The following is a 17,744-nucleotide window of genomic DNA, read 5'->3' on the forward strand; positions in this document are numbered from 1 at the left end:
AGAAATGTAGCACCATAATTGAAAAAAAACAAAAAACTGTTCAAGTACAATGACAAAAAAAGGAGCCATTTTTTTCTTAAATCTTCAATTTATTTTCATTTGAGATAGAGTCAATGTATATTTAAAAACAAAAAACAATCAAGTTTCAAACATACATAGCCCCGTTCCCCTGTTCACTGTCCCCACATGTATAAAATTAAGGCCACTTTCCAAAGTGTATGTCTCTGTCCAGCAGGACGTTTTAATGTCAATTTACAAAAAAAAAAAAAAAAGTAAAACAAAAAAACATTCAACAATAATAGTAACAGTCATAATGCTAATGACAACATCATTCTCGACAAAATTAATCACTGAACGTAAAGATAACCAATCAGCTGTTGTGAATGACTGAACTCGTGAGTGTGTGTCATGTTTTATGAGGAGGTAAGCAGATGCTTTGTTTCCCTTTTATGGTCCAAACTGGCTCCAACATGTTGTTTGAGTGGAAGACTAAGAAATACAGCAACTATTTGAATGTGGCTTTCAAGTGTGTGTGCGTGTGTGTTTTAGTGAGTATGTTCAAGCTTAACAAGAGGAGAGAAGGACTGGTTGGAGGTGGGCGCTCATGCAAAGAAAACATGCTTCACTCTGCATTGTGGAAATGCAGGTTCAAACTGGAAATTCACGAGAACACAAACAATACCATTGGCAAAAACTACAAGACATTGAAAATGGCTAAAACAAACAGCAACAAGCTGGCGTCAGTTACCACAGGAGGACAGGAAGGAGAGAAAAGGAGACGAAAACACAGTGATTAAGAGATAAGAGATGGATGAAGTAGGCAGTGGTAGGATTATTTGAAAATAAAAGTCTCGCACTATTCCTTCGGCTCTTTCTCTCCCGATTGGCTATCTGTTGAACTTTTGCTCCCATTTTGTCCTATTCCCCTCCTCTCTAGCTCCTTCTGCTCTTCTCCCACCTACACCTTGTCTAGTAGAGATCTTTGGAAGTACAGGATTCGGCGTGGAGTGCCGTACATACGGAAAAACACCAAGGCTGCCAATGTGGCAATCACACAGACCAGCAGGAACAGTGGCAACACCACAGCCACTGCTCCGTTCCCCTGGTTTGTCTCAATAATGGTCACATCCACCTCTTCCTCCGTCTCTGTCTCATTCTCCGTTTCCCTGTCTTTAGCTCTAGTTCTGTCCTTATCCTCTCGTCCCTTTTCCTTTTCCCTTTCTCTTTCCTTCTCTTTGTCCTTATCGTGGCCGCCACCGCCTCTCCCGCCGTCTGTCTTGGAATCCTCGTTGGGGCATCCCATCCAGTCACGGAGCGCCGACTTGGGGTATCCAGGCTCCACGCGCATCCTCTGATTGTCATATTTCCAGTACTTGTTGGCTTTGTAGAAGTAAGTATACGCTGGTGGACGGAAGACTGAAATGTTAAAAACAACCTCTGACAAGTACTAACAAACATGGACTGAAAATACATGTTGGCCTTACCTTGATCTTTACTCATAAAGGCTGCCTTGATGTTCTCTGGAACGCCCTGCCACATATCGATAGATTTGGGGTAACCGTCTTCAACTCTTCTTGAGTCTTCATTGAAACGGTAATACCTGAGGAACAGGAAGCAAAGGAAATACGTTTGCTGTAAGTTACTACTCACACACACATCTTCAAAACTGAAACGCTTTACACCAAAGTTTGAAACCTGACTTCAGGCATACATTGGATAGGATATAAAATTTGCTTAGGAAGAGCCAGACCGTGAATTAGATGATTAGTGGGATTAGTCGTGCCAGAACAATCTTCCCTTACTTGTTTTTTTTTTATTATTATTGAACATCCTTGCCATGATTCAAATGGTTTTTCTAACGATAGGCTATCATCTAAATTACTTTTTCTTTTTAATTGTAAAAGATTGCCCTCAGTATAGGCCAAACTTGTCTTGTTAATGACAGTGTTTGGGTAAAGTTTGAATTTGCTCACATAACACAAATCCAGCCTTTTTCTTTTGTAACTGTTTACTAAGCACAATTAGTTGTTCTAGTTCTTTTAGACACAACTAGGAGACTTCAACCCAATCGATCTTCTCTCATTTAGACTTTAATGTACTTTTGGTCTAAATGGGAGATTTTTGTTACGGTATACATCTAACTGTTTTCTGTATCCATTAAAAAAGCACCACATCTATCTTGTAGTACTGGAGAGCTCTCTATATTGGTCTTGGTCTCTGCATGGCCTCTAGTAAGTCTGAAATGCTGCAGCAGGTGTTGGTTGGTGTTGGATGGTTTAGATGTGGACTTTTGCAGTGGCAGCCTTTAAAATATGGAAGAAGACGCAACTTTATTCAAATGTATGAATCTATCCGGTCTTAGATTTTACCTGGTAAACTTTACATTTGTTTTCATTCATTTGTTTGAGTCTCATCAGGTCTTCTATATTGTTGTTGCTCCTTCTTTTAGCTTGTTTTTGGGTCAACATTACTGCATTTGTTTTTTGTGTTTTGCTGCGTTTATTATATTGGTTGGTGGTTTTAAACAATCTTGTATTTTGTTCAACATTGTTTTTTGCTTTTTTTTTTGACACACTACACACAAGTTAAAGTAAACCGTACAAGACCTGGGTTTAATGATTCGAATAGGGCTTGTATAACGAATTATTTCATCATTTCAAGTTGGCCTTGAAGACCCAGATAAATTATTATATATTCAATTAGTGGTCGAAACCACTAAACGTTTTGACCCAATTCAATCTCTGATTTATATTCCAAACGGGTTTGTAATGAATCCTTCCTCTGCTATTAGCTTAATGTAACAGTTTGGATCCATTGCTGAGTTCAATGGCTCTCTTTCTCACTGTAGACAGATTGAAGGCTAACAGCTAGTTGTATAGAAGATAAAATAACTTCACCTGAAAATCTCTGGGTTACAATGCTGGACTATTGGATATTACCACTTTCACAAGCGACAATTGAATAATTTGTCACTCTAAGAAATGATGTCGACTAATTTGATTTTGACGATGATGCACAATTGACAACCTGTCTCAAAATCCAAAGTTTACAACTGGTAAAGCGATGTGTGATTGAGGGAACAGCAGCAAAGTCAACAGTGGTTGCTTGTGGCATTATGCATGGCTAATATAAAGTGTTTCATTCGACGTGTATTGACATTTTCAGCTTGAGTTGTATTAAAAAGCTCATATTAGGGACAACAGTAGCCCTCCTCTGCTGATTGTTCCTTCACTTTTCTTCAAACTTTCTGCAATACTTCACAAAACCTTGGATTAAAACTCCCTGTAAGCACAGAAAAAGCCTCCCTGTTGTCATTTTGCAGAACTATAGAAATGAACAAAAGAACGGAAATCTTTGCTGAAATCTGATGATGAGGCCTGCGCCACAACGGAGGTGGCTTACTGCACCTATGACTGACTTTAGTAGGAGGTAAGGGGTTCGTACCAACTGCCTTTGATTACTGCCTTTAGTTTATTTTTGTATTTACACAAGAAGCAATTTTTTTAGATTCACAGTTAGTCATTTACTTTTCTTGTTTAAACCCTGTAAGGTCAACAATCAATCATGTCTTAGAGAAGTGGAAAAAGAGGGGTTTTCCTTTGAACTGCCACCATTTTAACTGGAGAACTTATTTATTTTAGATGCACACACAACCGGCCACACACAGATGTTGACTAACTTGTTAGCTCGGAAGAAAAATGTCTGTCCGTTGGGGGTGTAGAAGAGAGCAGCATCTATCCGATCCTTGGGAAGTCCAGAGCCCATTTCCTTCAGATACTTGGGGTAACCAGAGTCAAGAATAGATTCGCTAAACACCCAATACTTGTCCCCTGCAGAGAGATAGAGGCATGTACCCTCTTAGCCATCTAGTGATTACACAAAAAATGGTTTACTCTCTGTATGTTGGCTGACCTTTGAAGAAAACAAATTTCCCCTCTTCATTTTCAAAAGCAGAATTCACTTGAGTGGGTAATCCTCTCCAAAAGTGACCAATGGGCATGGGGTATCCATCCAACACACGGCTGTTGCGTACTCGCCAGAACCATTTGTCCTGAAATGTTAAACAAAGACAAAGCTTTATAGCAGAACAGGAGTAAATAAAAACAACCAAAATCAGAGCGTTTTTATGGGATCTGACCTTGAAGACAAACATTTCTCCTCTAAAGATCCCGATGGTGTCGAAGTGGCCATCGCAGATGTCGGGACCAAAGTGAGGTTTGTCCGGTGAGTAGGTGGGCTGAGGGTTGTGGTCAGGTGGGTGCGGTGTCAAGGGAGGGGGTGGCGGACCTGATCCAGACCCTAATGGAGCACATAGACATCTTAATCTATTAGAAAACCAAAATGTAGCCTCAGCTTTTGAGCCACAGTGTCGTAAAACTAACATTTCTGCAGTTTGCCACAAACTGAGAATGTCCGCACATCCTTAAAAGTCTTTAAAAGTCGTAAATTCATGTATCCAAAATTACTTTTGTAAGGTAATTTTGTCTTAAATACTTTAATCACAAGTCTTAAATTTTGTCATCAGATGACTATCTAGGTTTTCGTTTTTCCTCAACTGATTTTTCTGTCGGGCAAAAGTTTGAGTCGCACGCCGACATCTTCACTCTGTGACTCGAGGCAGTTGAGGCTACCGCTAACTGGTTTCTAATACACTTTTTTAAAGTTTTGTTTGCAAATTTATGGCCAGTTTACTGAACAACCTTTGCTTTCGCCACTGACTCACAAGGCAACGAGCGTTCTGTTAAAAAACGTTTAAGCTCGGCACAACACCACCGTTTTGTTTTGTAGCACAACACCACTCCACAGCTTTAACCAGTTAAAGCTACATGCAGTGTGTGAAGCATAAAGCTGATCCCAACAGCTCCAAACAAACCCCAGAGGTTTCATTGTTTGTACTGGGCTTGATTGTAATCTAGTCGGATCCCCAAACCATCCCGATATTCATAGACGTCTCAAATTTAACTCGAGGTGGAATTAAAAATGTCTTAAGACATCTTACATTCGAGTTGCTGAAACCTGCAGATACCTTGGAACTGTTTCATCACAACCGTTGTAAAGTGGTTGGCAACATTTTTTTCACAAATGAAAATCTGAAAAACTGCGGCATTCATATGTATTCAGAGCCGTTGCATGTTTTTTTGAAACATACAGAGACTCATTTCTGTGCCCTTTAAGAGCTCAAGCTAAGTCTGATAGCATGGCCATCTACTGTCAGCTCTCACCACAGATTGGATTTGGATCTAGGTTTGGTCTCTGACTGGGCCAACCAAATCCACAAAGCATGAATTACATCTATGTATCTATGGCTATACTTTCAGGGTTACAGTCCTTCTGAAGGCCAAAGGTCTTTTGCAACTTCTTACTGGACTTCTCCCATGATTGCCCCACATATAATTCAACTGATCAACTCTGAGTGGCTTCCTTGCTTGCTGTTGCAGAAGAAAAGCAACTTTAAAACATGGGACTGCTACCATGGTGTTTCAGTGTGAGGGACAGCGTGTTCAGGGAGTTGTGCAGTATTAGTTTTTCTGCACAGAGTTCTGCGTGTTATGTGGTCAAAAGACATCAAGTCTGACCTCATTTGAGCAGAACACTGTCTACATGTCCCGTCTTATTGCTTATTCCCTTTCTGCTTCCCACTCTTCCATTAACGTCAAATTTGGCACCCTCTCTGGTGGATGTTTTCACCCGGCCCTTTATTTGTTTTTTATACTTTTTATATATAAAACTGCTTTTTTTTTTTACCAACTCTTCAGGGACAGAACAGAAGTCTAATTGGAAATTTTAGCAAGGGGGGAGCTGGCAAATTGGATGATGCAGGTTTTGGTTTAAGGTCCTTATTAAGAACAGCAAGAAAAAAAAAGAAAAAAAAAAGGTGTGCAGTAGTTTGTGTCTGCAACACACCGTAAAGCTGCTGGATGCCCCTGCGGTCATCATCAGGAAGCTGGAAGTTGTCCGTGTCCATCCACTGGTAGAATGGAGCCATGATGGCCGACGGGTCATTGGAGTGCTCAAGACCCAGAGCATGGCCCAGTTCGTGCACCGCCACAAGGAAGACGTCATTCCCTGGAAGACAAAGACTCGTCACACCGACCGCTTCGTTTTGAGGAAGAGTGAAGCATTTATTCTGGTGCGGCGAAGTTTTAGACGGGAGAAGGAGGAAACAGAACTGCTCCCTCATTTAGAGATGACTCAAACGCACGCTGCTATTCCACATCGCATCAGTGGATCAAAAATAAAATCAGACGAAAGTCATGTGAACACAAGCTTGACTTGAACAGCTGACAGTGGGCATTTCTGTGGTTTCCACACTTCGAAAATAAGCACATTCCTCCGAGCCTCCTCTACCTCAAAAGTACTGACACGAGTCTGGACCTGCACCAGGTTCTGCTTGTGACAGCAAAAAGAAAGAAAGGCCTAGACTCTGAACAAACAAGTTACTCCCAACATTTAAACGTTTTTATGTTTCATCAGATTTCAGAGAATCTATATAGAGATAATAAAAAAAAAAGTCCTTCTTTTACTTCATGTATCTCGGAGCCTCACCGTACAGATCCTGGTTTCCTGTCGTCCACGGCTCGGCTGCATCAAAGTGAGTGTCTCCTCCGATGCCGTTGCCAGGAAAGTAGGCGTGCGCCAGGAAGCCCCCCTCGCCGTCGAAAGGACTGCTGTCGCCGTGGAAACCCTCCGCAAAGTAGAGCATTATGTCGGCAAACTCCTCGACTTTGTCCCGTATGTGGCTGTAGGGGATTTCCTGGAAGCGGAGCGGGGTGACGCTCTCCCACACCTTGAAGGCCTTCCTGATGGCCTCGTAGGTCTCGTACTCGCCCACCTTCGGGGTGTAGTTCTGGATGCTGCACAGAGCGCAAATTTTATTGGGATTTTAAGAAAAATTACACGCTGTTCACTAAATTCTGTCTATTACTTTTTTTCTTTTACTTCAAAACAGCTTCAACTGGTCCACTTGGGGCTTCGTTGACTTACGAAAAAGTGATGCGGTTCTTCTGCCACTTCAGGTTCTGGGTGGCGTAACGCTTCCTCCTCAAGTTGCTCTTCAGCTCAGCTCCAAACTTATCCGGCACCCCACAGCGCGGTCGCTTCATGGCCCTGTGAGAGAGAGAGAGACAGAGACAGAGAGAGAGAAAATCAAAAACAAAAGCAACGTTCAGCTCAAGGTCAGAAATAGCACCGGTTATGTTTTGTGCGTTGTTTTATTTATCAGGTACTGACGCAATCGTTTTCTCGTCGATGGCACCGGTTACTGTGAGGCCGTAGAACCTCTGCATTGTGGCGATGGCTGAGGAGACGGATTGAGGGGAGCGGAGAGAGTGGGTCCTAAGATCTCCTGGGGGAAGGTAGCCATATTGCTGCAGCCATGACTAGCAAAATAAAAGAAAAGAGGGAACTCATGAGATTTCTCATGGGAAAAAAAACCCACACACACACACAAATTCCTGTTTTTATCTAAGATAAAAATAATTAAGAAATAAAAACACATTTCAGCTCATTTTTGTTGATGACCCTGCTGGGTGGATGGTACCTTATGAGACAAGGGCGGCTACAAGAAGTACAAGTTCAGAAAGTTTTTATCTGCAGGGAAAACACAGTCTGCTCTTAAATTATTTTTTCTCCGTGTTTTCTAGCCTGAAGGAGTTGCACCGCTTCCAAGCGCTTGGCCAGTTTCCAGTTAATTATTAAAGCCAAATCCTATTCAACCATCAACATGACTCACCCCAGTGGATATGTGTGCTAATGCTGAACGAAACCTCTAATAAGGGCAGTTTGGGTTTCGACAAACAGCCACAGGGGTTGGATTTAACACAAATCACCTCAAGAGGTTGATTGTTAATCCCTGTTTCAAGTTTTAAGTTATTCTGTGCTAGTTTGGCATCTGAGCCAGCTTTGCTTCTCCCACAGAGCTTCTCCTACACCCTTTGCATTTTAAACCAGAACCAAGAAAATAAAATGGACGCCTGTCCAAACAATGGTAAATGACATTTGTGCTGCACGCAGTCACCCTGTGATCTCGACTCTGGTTAGGTGGTCTCTGTTTTGTCTCAAATATACAGCATTTGAATCCTTGCATGAAGTAAGTTTGATTTGATGCAAACAATTGCACAAGGTCATTTGTTTTGAATGGTGGGGTTTCGGCGCTGTGGGTAATGGCAGTGTGGAGAGACAAAGAGAATAGCGGAGGCAGAAGAGCAGAGAGCAAGGGAGTGTCCCAGGGTGAGAGTCAGGCCTTGGGCAAACCCCAGCCGATGTCTCCAGTTGAGCAGCAGCGTCAGTCAGTAATTTAACTGGGAATTTCTCCTGAGCCGCATCCAAACCTCAGAGTCAAACTCCCCTTCGTTAATGTCTGTCCTTTCCTCATCTCACTCCCTCCCCTTGTCTCCCTTACCCCACTTTTATGGAAAACCCATTTGCTTCAATAATCGTAAGGAACCACACCCAGACCAGCTAATTTTTTTGCTTTGTAGGATATTGGTTGCTAATAGTAAATTCAAAATGTTTTTATTCGCCTTTTTTTCCCCCCTATGTTTTCCGCTGACATTGTGGTGTATTTAACTGTCCACTCAGACATTTTGCAAAACTATGACGTAGCATATTTATGGATGTCCCCAATTGCTTTGAAACATCTTAAATAGTCTGGACCCTTCATCTCCAATAACATTCAACACTAAGCTAAAGAAACTAGAAGATAAAATAAAATTAACCATAAGTGTTTTCAAATTTCTTTTGGTCAGGAACTGCTTCAGCCTGCTATTGTCCTGGACAATAGCCTTGGACTGCTGTAATGTAGCTTTATTTTAGCCTAGGCAGAACTACTTTACCCGAGCAAAACTATAGACTTGAACAAGTTTAGCTTTGCACTGTTTTTAACTGGCACTGCTTTAGCCTTACACTGTTTTATCTTTAAATTGGTGTAGAATAGCACTGCTGCAGCGTAGAATTGATTCAGCTTAGCACTGCTATAGCCTAGCATAGCATTGTACTGTTTCAGCTTAGCACTGCTATAGCCTAGCATAGCATTGTACTCTTTCAGCTTAGCACTGCCATAGCCTAGCATAGCATTGTACTGTTTCAGCTTAGCACTGCTATAGCCTAGCATAGCATTGTACTGTTTCAGCTTAGCACTGTTATAGCCTAGCATAGCATTGTACTCTTTCAGCTTAGCACTGCCATAGCCTAGCATAGCATTGTACTGTTTCAGCTTAGCACTGTTATAGCCTAGCATAGCATTGTACTGTTTCAGCTTAGCACTGTTATAGTCTAGCATAGCATTGTACTGTTTCAGCTTAGCACTGTTATAGCCTAGCATAGCATTGTACTGTTTCAGCTTAGCACTGTTATAGTCTAGCATAGCATTGTACTGTTTCAGCTTAGCACTGTTATAGCCTAGCATAGCATTGTACTGTTTCAGCTTAGCACTGTTATAACCTAGCATAGCATTGTACTGTTTTAGCTTAGCACTGCTATTTCCTAGCATAGCATTGTACTGTTTCGCTTAGCACTGTTATAGCCTAGCATAGCATTGTACTGTTTCAGATTAGCGTTGTTATAACCTAGCATAGCATTGTACTGTTTCAGCTTAGCACTGCTATAGCCTAGCATAGCATTGTACTGTTTCAGCTTAGCACTGTTATAGCCTAGCATAACATTGTACTGTTTCAGCTTAGCACTGTTATAGCCTAGCATAGCATTGTACTGTTTCAGCTTAGCACTGCTATAGCCTAGCATAGCATTGTACTGTTTCAGCTTAGCACTGTTATAGCCTAGCATAGCATTGTACTGTTTCAGCTTAGCACTGTTATAATCTAGCATAACATTGTACTGTTTCAGCTTAGCACTGCTATAGCCTAGCATAGCATTGTACTGTTTCAGCTTAGCACTGCTATAGCCTTGAACACTTTTGGTCAACAACTGCTTTGACCTAGCCTGTTGTTATGATTTAACACTAGCAATGTTTCTAATGTAAAGCTAACTTAATGTGGCGCTGCTTTAGTCTAGCACTGCTGCACTCTAAAACCATTTTAGCCTCATGTAGCTTTAGCCGTGCATTCCTGTAGCCTAGAACCACTTTAGTCAAGCACCGCTTGGCACTGCCTTAACGTGACATTAATGTAGTCCAATGCTGGTTTATCCAAGGATAATACTTCTTCAAGCTAGCACTTCTGTGTTAGCCTAACATCACTGTAGCCTAGTGCTGTTCTAGCAATGTCCTGTGTCTTCTGTAGACTTGCAATGCTACAGCATCATCCCAGAAACTCTATAGACACATTTTAATAGCATAATCACCATATGAATGAGCTGAAGGTCTATTTATTTTTTATTAGTTTTATGTTAAATATGCTCATGCACCTTGGCTGAGACCTGGCAAGAGTAAAACAGCAGGTTTTAAGTCCTCGAAGCTCCAGTTTTGCCTCCCCTGTATACTCTAGCAAGACATGGAGGTCTTAGTGTTTAGACTTCACCCCTGAATGAGTTCTTTCTGGTTCTGACTCACCGCTGTGGACACATAAAGACCCACTGTTTGTTTCTGTTACAGCACGGCTTCATGAGTGGGAAAGAAAGAGTGGAGCGCAACAAGAAAAAGATGAATGTTACATGAGTCCAGATAACGCAGATAGGAGTCACAACGAGCCCTACAGTTTGTCGTCAGTATGCGACGTACGTCTTCTGGAATCAAAGGAAAGCCCATGTTACCCCATCCCATATTAATACTGGCCACAGCCCAGAGAAAAACAGGCTCATAAATGACAGAGAACACTTGTTTTAACTTTAAGGCATTCATGAGCTCCTCAGGTTACTTCACAAAGTCTTATTCAGTGTCACACACTGCTATTTCTGAGAGCACATACAGATTTGGTAACTAAAGCAGAACCGGGAAGAGGAAGTGGTCAGCATTTACAGTGGGATAAGAAGAGACATGTAGAAATTATACGGTCTTTTGATTTTTAGTTCCTGCTCTTTTTAAAGGCCTGATCAAACTTCTTACAGCATGCCTGATTGTTATTATGGAAACTGGGGCATTTGATCTATTGGTTTTTATTTTCTTTGTCAAATTAGCTGAAGTAGTTGATCATATTTTCTGTTATCCACAAGCAATTTTGTTTAAAGGAATAACTGGGCAATGCAATGCTCCTTTTTTGATGTAATGTCACCCATGATTCGAGATACACTATCATTTTACCTGCACTGTATTTCCATTGCATACAAAAGTATGCAACCTTTAGTAAATATCACTCTATCATCACTTTTCTTTGCATCTGTTGCTGTAGCATAAGTGACATGATTACCAGTTAGCCAGGTTTCATCAGATTTGTTGGATATGTTGGCAACTACAAGATGCAATATGACCGCATTATTTGTTAACCAGTATATTTCAAGAGTCAGGAATTCCCATTTCGCATGCCAATAAAATATTATGCCAGTTGGATCAAGTCTCCAACAGGAACACACCATATCATCACTGCACTAGATGCCCACAGAGAGTAGTCAAAACATTTAACAAACATAAATACAACTACTACTAAATGTAAGCAAATACTCCTGAAATGTTGCAGAGACTCAAAAGCATCACCTAATCTCATGCTATGGTATGCAGACACTCTGTCTGCACTGATGAAGATTCAGTCACCTCGGTTTGCAGAGTGTTTATATAGCTCCAATAAATATTTGATTATTTAGGGACTCATTTCTTTATTTCTTTGCGGTCCTTTAGTGTAGTTAAAAGAAATTTGATGTTGATAAGATAGGAAAAGTACTGAACCTCAAGCAATTCGACTCTCCAAATGTTGCACCCTTCATCTCATTGCATACACACCACACAAAACAGAGACTCTTAGATGGGACAGCACTTGACTTTTCTCAAAATGTACATTTTATTCCACATGTAGACCCATGTAAAATACGTTTTTTATGCATATATACATGGCAACTCCCTCAGTGGAGCGTTTATTTTGCATAGGATGAGAAAGGGGAGCAAGAAGGACAGTTGCTCAGTTGTTCCGTTAGCTAAACGCCAACGGAGAGAAACTCTGGTTACCGATGATGGGAGTCCCTCTGAGGCTTGCAGGGTAAACAGAGCACGCACATCTGCTTATTACGCCTCCCTTCCTCTAAACAGAGGGTGGCAGGATTGTGTCAAATGACGTGAAATTATATCTTCCGATTCCCTTGCAACTGTCCATTACAGGATTTGATTGTGTGTGGGCAGGTGTGTTCACCACAAGCCTGCAGAAATGGCATGAATGTTTCCCTGCTTTATAAAGATTTACTTGAAGCATAGCTGAGGCTTTTGTGACTTCTTCCCCATCTTTACAAAAGACCTCATTGACACACATATAGACTCCTGGGATTTCCCATCTGCTATCTGCTGCTGGCACGCATGTGACGTAAAGCAGTCTCAAAAAAAGCAAATGCCAGGCAAATATCAATGGCAACGCATTGTTAAATGGCTTTTCTTTTACATTCAGGAGATGAGGTAATTTGTTTAAGTGGTTCCTCATATCCTGGGACCCCTCCTGGGTTTCCTCCAGGAAGTTGCCATTTAGCTAACAGGTTAGTATTTAAACAATGGCCTGGTCTGAAAACCATCCAGACTTCCTTCCCTTTCTCCTTCTATCCTCTTTTCCAGCATGAAATTAGCATAAATGTACTTCTCTGACTTGCCCTGAACTGCATTTACAAGCAAAAGGAGTTAGTTTTATTCACACATGCGTAACTGATTTACATCCTGTTAGCAGCAAGACAACTGATTCACTTTTCTTCTTCTTTTTTCTGCACATTGCCTCACTCCCTCAGTGCATCACAATGCCTTCCTTTCTCATGGCCTGCAACAAGCCCCTTTACTGTCCTCATCATGTCGTTTCATGACTGTTATCCTTTGTAGTTGATGATCTCAGCTTGCAGACGTTTTCGTGTGTCTGTGTAGATACGGATGTGCGTCCGTCCTGAAAGTTGGTGGGTGCTGCTGACACAGCGCGGTGGTTTTGGATTGAAGTTGACCACTTCCTTCCTTCACCGCTGGCCACAGGAAGTGGAATTTTTTGCCACACTATCTGCAGGTGTTCATTTCACTGGCCAACACCTACTGGCCTGAATGAGATAACTGCAGAGGAATCGTAAAATGCCCACAATGGACAAAACAAGAAGTCCACGGAAACTTGAGTCTTTCTGCATTAGACTAGGTTTGTTTTGTTTTTTATGGTGGATTTTGTTCCTGCTGCTTTTAAGGGATGTTTGTGTCGGACATGTTCAACACGCTCATGATGGTAATAATAACCCTAAAGATTTGTCTGCAAAAATGAACAATTTTATGTCCTTAGAGCTTCAGAATAGATCGCTATGGTTAACAGTTTCATTCAGAAAACCTTTATGTTATGCAGCATTTCCTGCTGAAATTCAGCTGGACATTGCTGTTTACTGAGTTAATATACAGTTCAAAGATAACACAAAAATGACCACATTTTTGTAAGAGTTAGTAATAACTTAAAAAACTGTTGGAAAGTGTGTTAGTAAAGTAATGAGCACAATACATCAAAAGCTTCCCTGTAGCATAATGTTGCCATCACCAAATGTAACGAAGGGGATGATATAATCACTTTGATGTGTATTTAGAAATCCTGTAAATACACATAAACATAAACTGGAATTGCAACATGAGACCAACTGTGTCTTTGCAAAGCATATGAATTTCAGAATGCCTGCATTTATCCCTCCAGTCAATAACATAGAATCACGGCTAGCTGTAGATCTTTTTGGGGTAGATTTCTATGTGCTTTGCACTTCAAGAGACTGAAGGTGTTTCCTGTGATTGTTTGCAAAATAGCTCAACTTCATTTAGACTGTGCAACTATCTGTGCACGTCCGTTCTTAAGTCTTGCCACCGATTCTAAATTGGGTTTGGGTTTGTACTTTGACTGGGCCATTCAAACAAGAGTGTGCTTGTGTCCCGATGCACCATGTTTAGAGTCGTGAACTTCTGTCCCAATCTAAGATCGTTTAAAAGGCATAATGCTAATTGAGGATTAGCATGATCCTTCACTAGTATATACTATACGATGGCGTTTTACACAGTTTGTTTTTGTGTTTTTGCATGCCAAAAACATCCATTTCTGTTTCAACTCACCAGAGGACCTTTCCCTACACATCTTGTGGAAAACGGAAAATGGATTTTTGTAGCTTTCTTTCAGTAAAAGCTACTCCATCAAGGCCAGATCCAACCTTCTCCACGTATTTGGTGTCTTCTTTGGTCTGCATGATTCTGCTTGTTCTCTACTCTCATCTAACAAACCTCTGATGCCTTCAAAGAACAGCTGGATTTTTTAAATTAATACACAAGTGGACTCTACTGACCTCTGACATTAACTGGTTGCTCTGGATTTTATTTTGGCGCGTCAAAGTAGAACGGCATTCAACGTAAGATACCATTTCATGCAATTTCCCAATGTATTTATTTATGTGTAGGTAAGACTAAAAACCATCCAGAAACATGAAAGAAAACGTTCAAGGTACTAAGACATTTGGAAAACACTGGTTGCCATCTTAGTTTACATTTTGCGGCTCAGTCTTTCAAGCCTCCAGCCTAATGTAGGTCAATACAGTAACTGAACTCTGTTTTTTTCCACTGGCACGGCTGCAGCTCCAATTCCTTGCCGGCCGCAGGCAGGATGCAGATATTACAGAGACGATTGGCGCCGCTAAGATTTTTGGAGAAATCTTCATAACTCGTTGATCGCATTCGTGATGAAAACAGCGGCCTTTCCCGCACACGCTTGGTTTTTTGCTGATGGTACTGAAGGAAGCAGGTGTGTAAGTATCATAACCGAGTCACTTCCTTGAATTAACACTGGACTTCCCCGATGGCTCCATGCGAATTCTGCAGATAAACACATCGCGGAAGAACCTAAACAAATAGCATCGGGTCGTGGCAGAGGAATCTAAACTAAATTGTGGTTTTTCTGGAGGAAATTTAGATCCTTCACAGATGGATTTGCTGAGATCCTTAAAACCCCCCATATTGTGAAAACCCACCTCACCCCAGCTAAGACCTAATTTATGACATATGTCAACAATTAGCCTACATTTCATATCCCGCTAGCCAAACTGCCTCCACATCTCACAACCCCTCCTTCAATTAAAAAAAGAAAAAGAAATGCCTCCGTCTCTGACCCAAACCACAATACAACTTCATGCATTACTTGCACATTTCTTCCGTCTTTTGCTCCTCGCGCTTTTGCCCTCTCAGCATCTTTTTTTTTGTGTGTGTGTGTGTGTTTTTATGAGGCTATCATCATTATGGGCTGTTTCCCCTAACCCAGGGTCAAAGCCTTTCCCATCTCGCCACAGAAATCATTACCCACTAGAATATGGACTGAAACACAAAGCTGTCAAATGGATTGCTTTGATTCCCAGGCTGAGAAGGTGTTTACGCAAACGCAGCCCACAAACAAATCCTGATTGTTGTAGAAGAGAACGAAGTTTGCTCCTGACCGGAACTCACACGACAGAAAATCGATGCAGCGGAGTAGTGCCGAGAAGTTAAACAGTTTTTTGAAAGAAGGACATAAAAATTTTTTACGTAGAGGACAAAACTCTAGTGCAATGAGACCAAAACTCAGGTTATTTATGGTGAAGCATATAGTAAAACATGGCAGTGGCAGAATGATGCTGCGGGGAGGCTTTTCTTTGGCAAAGGAAAGGAAATTGAGCTTAATAAAGGGCAATCCTGGAAGAAAAGCTGACAGAGGTGAAGATTCATCATCCAGCAGAACAACAAACCTAAATATTCAGCCAAATAAAAAGGGGAGTGGTTTGGATCAGCACAATTCCATGTGTTTAAGTGGCAACATCGAATTTAAGACCCAACTCCAATGGAGAATTATCAGCAAAATGTTAAAAATATTGCTGCTCTGTTTTTATTTAGCAGAGAGGGGGTTCAATTCACGTCACATTTTAAATTATAACATGAAATGTTAAACTGCTGTGAATACATTTATGAAGCACTGAATATTTACCTCTTTAGTTGTACGTAACCTAAGACTATAACCCGACTTTATCTACATGTTTTCTATTGTTTTGCACATGTTGTGGTTTGCACATTTCTCACAACAACTGCAAAAGTTTCCACTTCTATTTATTCAACCTCCTTTATATATATATCTTTTTTTTTTACCTGGTTCTCATGTTATTCCGTTTTATATTCTGTTATAGTTCCCTAATATGCATCATTGTTTCGTTCTGCAGAGCATCTCTGATTGCTACGTTGAATGACAATAAACAATAAAGATAATCTGAATCTGTTACTCTCCTATTGACTAAGCTCTGATTTGTGATCTCCATTCCCACTGGCATTATTACTCCATACTAATTAGACTTTATCACTTCGCATATTGTTTATCCCTTTAATTAAGGATTGTTTTGTCTTACCCAGTGCGGATATTTGTTTTTTTTCTCACCTCCGGGTTGATCTGCCGCTGCGTCGCTCCATGCGCTCTCAACTCCCAGACCACTGCCAACAGCAGCAGCCGGACCACCGATCTCACCTCGGGCATCATAACTTCACCCACACACAAAAAAAGAAAGAAACAGATACCTAACTTTGGCAGATGTCCCTGTACACGTCTGCACAATCTTCCTCCTGTTTTTCTTTTCTTTTTTTTGTCAAAACATCGTTTGCGGATGGAAAGAAGAAAACAACGCTCCTTGGCCGACTTGGCGAGACGAACTGAATAATGATAATAATAATAATAATAGTAGTAAAAATCAAAAACGCCCCTTTCTGCAACTTCAAACTCGCGTTATTTCAACTGATAAATCTCCGGTCTGTGCATTCTTTCCACTGTTTTCTTTTCTTTTCTTTTCTTTTTAGCGCACGGTTATCAACTTCGCTGTAGGCAGGAAGTAAAGAGGGGGGTTTGCGGGGCTGTCCGAGTTCAGCCTGCGCTTTGCTCCAGATGTTGCAGCAGGCTTTTGTTTCCACACAAATTAAAAGCTCTCTGTCTTCTCCGGTCCTCTGCCTGCTGGACTCTCGTCAGCCTATCCTGACCCCCTCTCCTCTTCCCTCTGCAGACGTGGTACTGTGATACTCCCGGGAGGCTTTTTCAGCTGGAAAATATTGGGCTGTAGACCTCCTCCTCCTCCTCCGCCTCCTCCCCCTCTGCCTAAATCTACCCGCCTTCTCTTGGAAAGCTAAACGGATTTAACTTGATGACCGATCGGGCTTGGCACCGCTTTCTCTTACCGTCAGGCAGCGAGTAAATAAATTAAAGGCCTTAATGACACACAGAAATGCTGGTGTAGTCATGAGAGAAGATAGAATCCAAATCTTTACACTTTTTATTTATAAATATATATATTTCTATATATATATTTATCATTAGCTTTGTACTTTGTACCTGTTTGGAATCTCAATATCTTGAAACAGATGAAGGTATTATCAGTTTTTATCTTTGCACGTTCATTTTTTTTTAGTATTATCATTGCTTCAGTTGTTCAGGACTGATGCAAGACGAGCACAAATATACCGTTTACCATTTGTACCATCAAACTGCTTTAAGAAGACGTAATTGCGCCCCCTAACGCTCATATAATGTAAGGTCAAGAGCGGGGGTCAGAATCCGTTTTATTGCGAAGATCAATCTTTGTGCTCACTTCTAGGAATTAGATTTGTGCAGAACAGCGAAACTCTTTGTTATCATTACTATGTAAAATGTGTTTCATGTAACATTAAAGAACCA

General features: G+C 41.1%; 1 protein-coding gene across 1 annotated transcript; it reads right to left on the reverse strand.

Annotated features, from left to right (window-relative positions):
- Positions 1–68: 68 nt before the first annotated feature.
- Positions 69–17,163, reverse strand: mmp14b (matrix metallopeptidase 14b (membrane-inserted)). Its single transcript, XM_044133315.1, has 10 exons — positions 16,464–17,163; positions 7,231–7,379; positions 6,985–7,107; positions 6,547–6,854; positions 5,905–6,066; positions 4,139–4,299; positions 3,913–4,051; positions 3,680–3,830; positions 1,485–1,600; positions 69–1,401 (listed from the first exon to the last, which is right to left on the reverse strand). Exons 1-10 carry the CDS (start codon positions 16,560–16,562, stop codon positions 959–961), a joined length of 1,851 nt encoding a protein of 616 aa, XP_043989250.1. The 5' UTR covers positions 16,563–17,163; the 3' UTR covers positions 69–958.
- Positions 17,164–17,744: the final 581 nt, after the last annotated feature.

Source organism: Gambusia affinis, linkage group LG12, assembly GCF_019740435.1.
Source record: "Gambusia affinis linkage group LG12, SWU_Gaff_1.0, whole genome shotgun sequence".
Lineage (NCBI taxonomy): Eukaryota > Metazoa > Chordata > Actinopteri > Cyprinodontiformes > Poeciliidae > Gambusia > Gambusia affinis.